Source organism: Protopterus annectens, chromosome 6.part0 (assembly GCF_019279795.1).
Source record: "Protopterus annectens isolate FY-2018-M chromosome 6.part0, PAN1.0, whole genome shotgun sequence".
NCBI classification, from domain to species: Eukaryota; Metazoa; Chordata; order Ceratodontiformes; family Protopteridae; genus Protopterus; species Protopterus annectens.
The window spans coordinates 985,899,694-985,906,879 of NC_056737.1; the positions used below are offsets into that span (position 1 = coordinate 985,899,694).

The following is a 7,186-nucleotide window of genomic DNA, read 5'->3' on the forward strand; positions in this document are numbered from 1 at the left end:
TCATTTTATGATTGTATTATATTAATGGCACATGTATTGAATAACAGCAGTATTCAGCCTTGTTCTTATGGCACAACACCACATGTATTGAATCACAGTAGTATTCAGCCTTGTTCTTATGGCACAACACCACGTGTATGAATCACAGTAGTATTCAGCCTTCTTCTTATGGTACAACACCACGTGTATTGAATCACAGTAGTATTCAGCCTTGTTCTTATGGCACAACACCACGTGTATGAATCACAGTAGTATTCAGCCTTCTTCTTATGGTACAACACCACGTGTATTGAATCACAGTAGTATTCAGCCTTGTTCCTATGGTACAGTACCATGTATATTGAATCACAGTAGTATTCAGCCTTGTTCTTATGGCACAACACCACGTGTATGAATCACAGTAGTATCCAGCCTTGTTCTTATGGCACAACACCACGTGTATTAAATCACAGTAGTATTCAGCCTTGTTCTTATGGCACACCACCACGTGTACTGAATCACAGTAGTATTCAGCCTTGTTCTTATGGCACAACACCACGTGTATTGAATCACAGTAGTATTCAGCCTTGTTCTTATGGCACAACACCACGTGTACTGAATCACAGTAGTATTCAGCCTTGTTCTTATGGCACACCACGTGTATTGAATCACAGTAGTATTCAGCCTTGTTCTTATGGCACAACACCACGTGTATTGAGTCATAGTATTCAGCCTTGTTCTTATGGCACAACACCACATGTATTGAATGACAGTAGTATTCAGCCTTGTTCTTATGGCACACCACGTGTATTGAATCACAGTAGTATTAAGCCTTGTTCCTATGGCACAACACCAAGTGTATTGAATCACAGTAGTATTCAGCCATATTCTTATGGCACATCATGTGTATTGAATCGCAGTAGTAATCAGCCTTGTTCTTATGGCACAACACCACTTGCATTGAATCACAGTAGTATTCAGCATTGTCTTATGGTACAACTCCACGTGTATTGAATCACAGTAGTATTCAGCCTGGTTCTTATGGCACAACACCACATGTATTGAATCACAGTAGTAACCAGCTTTGTTCTTATGGCACACCACCACGTGTATTGAATCACAGTAGTATTCAGCCTGGTTCTTATGGCACAGCACCACGTGTATTGAAGCACAGTAGTATTCAGCCTGGTTCTTATGAGACAACACTACATGCATTGAATCACAGTAGTATTTAACCTTGTTCTTATGGCACAACACCACATATATTGAATCACAGTAGTATTCAGCCTTGTTCTTATAGCACAACCCTACATGTAATGAATCACAGTAGTATTCAGCCTTGTTCTTATGGAACAACACCACATGTACTGAATCACAATAGTAATCAGCCTTGTTCTTATGGCACAACACCACTTGCATTGAATCACAGTAGTATTCAGCATTGCTCTTATGGTACAACTCCACGTGTATTGAATCACAGTAGTATTCAGCCTGGTTCTTATGGCACAACACCACGTGTATTGAATCACAGTAGTAATCAGCTTTGTTTTTATGACCAGCACCACATGCACTGAATCACAGTAGTATTCAACCTTGTTCTTATGGCACAGCACCACATGTGCTGAATCACAGTAGTATTCAGCCTTGTTCTTATGGCACAACACCACGTGTATTGAATCACAGTAGTATTCAGCATTGTTCTTATGGCACAACACCATGTGTAATGAATCACAGTAGTATTCAGCCTTGTCCTTATGGCACAACACTATGTGTATTTAATAACACTAGTATTCAGCCTTGTTCTTATGACACAACACCACGTGTATTGAATCACAGCGGTATTCAGCCTTGTTCTTATGGCACAACACGTATATTGAATCACAGTAGGATTCAGCCTTGTTCTTATGGCACAACACCACGTGCATTGAATCACAGTAGTATTCAGCCTTGTTCTTATGGCACAACACGTGTATTTAATCACAGTAGTATTCAGCCTTGTTCTTATGGCACAACACCATGTGTAATGAATCACAGTAGTATTCAGCCTTGTTCTTATGGCACAACACCACATGTATTGAATCACAGTAGTATTCAGCCTTGTTCTTATGGCACACCATGTGTATTGAATCACAGTAGTATTCAGCCTTGTTCTTATGGCACAACACCACTTGTACTGAAACACAGTGGTATTCAGCCTTGTTTTTATGGCACAACATGTGTGCTGAATCACAGAAGTATTCAGCCTTGTTCTTATGGCACAACACCTCATGTATTGAATCAAAGTAGTATTCAGCCTTGTTCTTATGGCACACCACCACGTGTATTGAATCACAGTAGTATCCAGCCTTGTTCTTATGGCACAACACCACGTGTATTGAGTCATAGTATTCAGCCTTGTTCTTATGGCACAACACCATGTGTAATGAATCATAGCCTTGTTCTTATGGCACAACACCATGTGTATTGAGTCATAGTATTCAGCCTTGTTCTTATGGCACAACACCACGTGTATTGAATCACAGTAGTATTCAGCCTTGTTCTTCTGGCACAACACCATGTGTATTGAATCACAGCAGTAATCAGCATTGTTCTTATGGCACAACACCACGTGTATTGAGTCATAGTATTCAGCCTTGTTCTTATGGCACAACACCACGTGTATTGAATCACAGCAGTATTCAGCCTTGTTCTTATGGCACACCACGTGTATTGAATCACAGTAGTATTCAGCCTTGTTCTTCTGGTACAACACCACGTATATTGAATCACAGTAGTAAAGTAATCAGCTTTGTTCTTATGGCACAACACCACGTGTATTGAGTCACAGTAGTATTCAGCCTTGTTCTTATGGCACAACACCATGTGTACTGAATCACAGTAGTATTCAGCCTTGTTCTTATGGCACAACACCATGTGTACTGAATCACAGTAGTATTCATCCTTGTTCTTATGGCACAACACCACGTGTATTGAATCACAGTAGTATTCAGCCTTGTTCTTCTGGCACAACACCACGTGTATTGAATAACAGTAGTATTCAGCTTTGTTCTTATGGCACAACACCACATGTATTGACTCACAGTAGTATTCAGCCTAGTTCTTATGGCACACCATGTGTATTGAATCACAGTAGTATTCAGCCTAGTTCTTATGGCACAACACCACTTGTACTGAATCACAGTAGTACTCAGCCTTGTTCTTATGGCACAACACCACGTGTACTGAATCACAGTAGTATTCAGCCTTGTTCTTATGGCACAACACCACGTGTATTGAATCACAGTAGTATTCAGCCTTGTTCTTCTGGCACAACACCACGTGTACTGAATCACAGTAGTACTCAGCCTTGTTCTTATGGCACAACACCACGTGTACTGAATCACAGTAGTATTCAGCCTTGTTCTTATGGCACAACACCACGTGTATTGAATCACAGTAGTATTCAGCCTTGTTCTTATGGCACAACACCACATGTATTGAATCACAGTAGTATTCAGCCTTGTTCTTATGGCACAACACCACGTGTATTGAATCACAGCAGTAATCAGCTTTGTTCTTATGGCACAACACCACGTGTATTGAATCACAGTAATATTCAGCCTTGTTCTTATGGCACAGCACCACATGTATTGAATCACAGTAGTATTCAGCCTTGTTCTTATGGCACAACACCACGTGTACTGAATCACAGTAGTATTCAGCCTTGTCCGTATGGCACAACATCACTGTATTGTATCACAGTGGTATTCAGCCTTGTTCTTATGGCACAACACCACTGCATTGAATCACAGTTGTATTCAGCCTTGTTCTTATGGCACAACACCACGTGTACTGAATCACAGTAGTATTCAGCCTTGTTCTTATGGCACAACACCATGTGTATTGAATCACAGTAGTATTCAGCCTTGTTCTTATGGCACAACACCATGTGTACTGAATCACAGTAGTATTCAGCCTTGTTCTTATGGCACAACACCATGGTGTATTGAATCACAGTAGTATTCAACCTTGTTCTTATGGCACAACACTCCAGCAGTATACAGCTTAGCAAGCTCCTGCCTGGTGCCCTGCAGAGTTCTACAGCAGCAGAGAGACAAATGAGAGACTTTGGAGTGATTAAGTATCATTTTTCTGCATTTTCTTGCTGACTTTAGCTAATTCCACCTAAAACACCAATTTTCTAGAGTTTCTGGGATTTAAAAAGCTTGTTTCAGCTACATATTGTACTTATTTTACTGCCTGCACTTTAACAAAGTCATTTTTGTGTTTAAATTACCTGTTTAACTGTTGTAGGCTACAAACTCAAGTGTGATAGCCATTTCTGTGCATTTAAAGGATTTTTTGATTGTATCTGTTTTATTTTCTGAAAAAAAAAATATATATATACTTGTTTTTCTGCCTTTCTAAGCTACTATAGTCCGGTTTTCAGGTTAGGTTTGAATTCAGGACTGTGTTACACGTTTCTGTGTTTGCCAATACCTTACTTGGATAGAAGGAAGTTTCTCTGTTCACTTTGAGAGAGGGAGCTTTGAGCAGCCTATCTGTCCCTGGATGAGTTGTTTCAGCCCAGAAATGAGTAGTTTATTGGCCATTTTGGGCTAATTTCTCTTTAATTTCCCTGCTATAAAACCTGCATTTGCATAGTTTTGTGCGCCAGGCAGCACCGGTTAGCTAAGGTATAACTATTCCCGGCTCCACAAAGTCTACTCTTCAATTTTTCTCTTGGAACTAGAAAAACTTTCAAGTTAAGCACTCAAGTCATTCACTTCTCATCCTGGCACTTACTCAAAACTCATAGCAAGCACTAATAAACCTTAGCACTAGACCCCTCTATACTGTAGAGAAGGACAAGCCTCTCTATTCGACCTTACCAGCCAATCAGTAAAACAGTTCACTGTACCTATCCAGACGTATCCAAAGGGCAGTTTCAGGTGTACTCTTCGGTCCAACTGGTGAATCTGGGCATTTTGAGGCAATGTTACAATTGCCTCATGTACACAAACAACCCTCTCCTCCTTCCACCAAACACTAATACATGCGAGAGATGCAATTATACAACCAAACTGGAGGCTAACCTCTCTCAACCCAAGACTGGACCAGGCAGTCAAGAGGAGAAGGGAATTACTTGCATCACACCACCAGTCTCACATAGACCTATGAAACCAGCACTGGCAAAAAACACATAAATACATGAAAACATACTCGGAGGCTCTAAATAAAAATCTGCAAAAGCAACAGAGACCTCCAAAGCAGACATCCAAGCAACCTTCTGCCCCCAACACAAACCATGAAACATATACTTCACAAAACCAGTGTGCCACGCAATTACAGCTCTTAAGGTAAAATAACATACCCAACACACTAGTAATCGGTGACTCTATAATCAGGCACACTGATGTCCCACTCACTAGGGTGAACAAGGAAAAGGTTACAGTTAGCTGCCTATCGGGTGCCAGGATCCACCACTTAACACAAGCACTCAGGTCACTCCAGAACAAGTACAAATATGACTCTGTCATTGTCCATGTTGGTGTGAATGACCTGAGCCGTACCTCCCTGGACTACATGAAAAGAGATATGGAGCTCTCTGGAGATTTCTGATCATGTAGCCCAGGCCAGTATGACCCTGACCCTGAGTAGCATCCTGCCCTCACCAAGAATGTTACCACGGTATAGAGAAAAAATTATCAATTTCAACAATTAGCTAAGCTTCTGGTGTCATTCAAAGGGGATCCAGTGTCTGTCAGCCTTGGGGTGACATGCTTGACAAGCCATGCTGCTTCGCTAGAGACGGATTGCACCTGTCACCCTTAGGCTTTCAAATACTGGCCAAGGCTTTTGCCACCCCCATAGTTCCCTTTTTAGGCAAGGCTCAAAAGACAAACCCACCACCGTAAATAGCACAAGTAACAAAAAACTGAGGGTAATGCTACTCAATGCCAGAAGTCTAAACCTCAGAATACATGCACTTGAGGCACTCCTCAGTATGGAGAAAACAGATATATGTGCAGTAACAGAAACTTGGTTTAAGGCTCCAGAGAGCACCCCAGCACTACCAGGCTACAACTCATACCATACATTTTGGCCACAAAACCCGGACTGAAATACAAAAGGTGGGGGAGTATCTATATACATCAAGGATACCCACACCTCCAGGTTAGTGGCACAGCACGATGCTTCAGAGATCATCCACATGGAACTAATAACGAGCAAAACTGCTATTCGAATTGTAGCTTGCTACAGATCACCCACCATGTCCCAGGACCCCCACTCTGCATTCCTGGAAACACTGGGAAACATAAAGGTCCTACCAAACACCCTGATATTGGGTTATTTCAATTACCCAAACAGTAACTGGGAGAACTACTCAAGTACAAACTCCCTTGCCCAACATTTCCTAGAATTTATAAACTCAAACGCCCTGGATCAACTGGTCAACACTCCCACCAGAAGTAACAACATATTGGACCTGGCCGTCACCAACATGGGTGACTGGTGTTCCACAATGGAGGTCAACCCCTCGCTGGTTAGATCTGACCATAAACTAATCACTCTGGGTATCCACATTCCGCCACCACCCCTGGTCAAAGAAACCACCGTGAAAAACTTTTCAAAAGCAAACTTCATGTTACTTAAGACAGAGGTAGGAAGTTTCAAATCCCCCATGCTAAAGGATAACGCTGTCCAAGCTGCAAAAACCTTTACTAATGCACTCTACGGGCACTTACAAGAATGCATGGATCATGCTATCCCAAACAAAACCAAGACTCACTCCTCCAAGAAAAGGAAACCAGTCTGGTGGACCCCGGCCATTAACAAGCTATACAATAGGAGAGGAAACTAGTACAGAAAAGAGTAAAATCCCAAGAAGGAAAGACATCCCTGATCCGTATCAGCAAGAAACTATGTTCCCTCATAAAATCATCCAAGGCTAGCTTTAAAAGAAAAATTGCCATGGACTCCAAAGATAACCACAAGGCATTCTTTAGCTATGTCAAGAATCTAAGTGGCAATTCTCAGATCTGCTCAGAGTTAGTGCAGAATGGCACAAAATACACTGAACTGACCGATATAGCCAACATCTTAGCAGACAAGTTCAGTGCAAAATTCACCCCCCTCTAACCCCCAAAAGGTCCCATAACCATACCAGAAGAATGTAGTGCCCCTGAAATCACAGACACTCATGTTAAAACAGCCCTCTCCAAAG

At 41.7% G+C, this 7,186-nt stretch overlaps 1 protein-coding gene across 1 annotated transcript; it reads left to right on the forward strand.

Annotated features, from left to right (window-relative positions):
• Positions 1 to 390: 390 nt before the first annotated feature.
• Positions 391 to 3,824, forward strand: LOC122803926 (extensin-2-like). Its single transcript, XM_044073605.1, has 3 exons — positions 391 to 949; positions 1,539 to 2,439; positions 2,858 to 3,824. Exons 1-3 carry the CDS (start codon positions 391 to 393, stop codon positions 3,822 to 3,824), a joined length of 2,427 nt encoding a protein of 808 aa, XP_043929540.1.
• Positions 3,825 to 7,186: the final 3,362 nt, after the last annotated feature.

Bases quoted from the DNA above. Each gene is read 5' to 3' on its own strand.
- LOC122803926 (XM_044073605.1), top strand. From the start codon at position 391: ATGAATCACAGTAGTATCCAGCCTTGTTCTTATGGCACAACACCACGT. The intron at 950-1,538 runs GTAGTATTCAGC...TTTTATGACCAG, and splicing joins ACCACTTGCATTGAATCACA to CACCACATGCACTGAATCAC. The intron at 2,440-2,857 runs GTATTGAGTCAT...ACTGAATCACAG, and splicing joins CTTATGGCACAACACCATGT to TAGTATTCAGCCTTGTTCTT.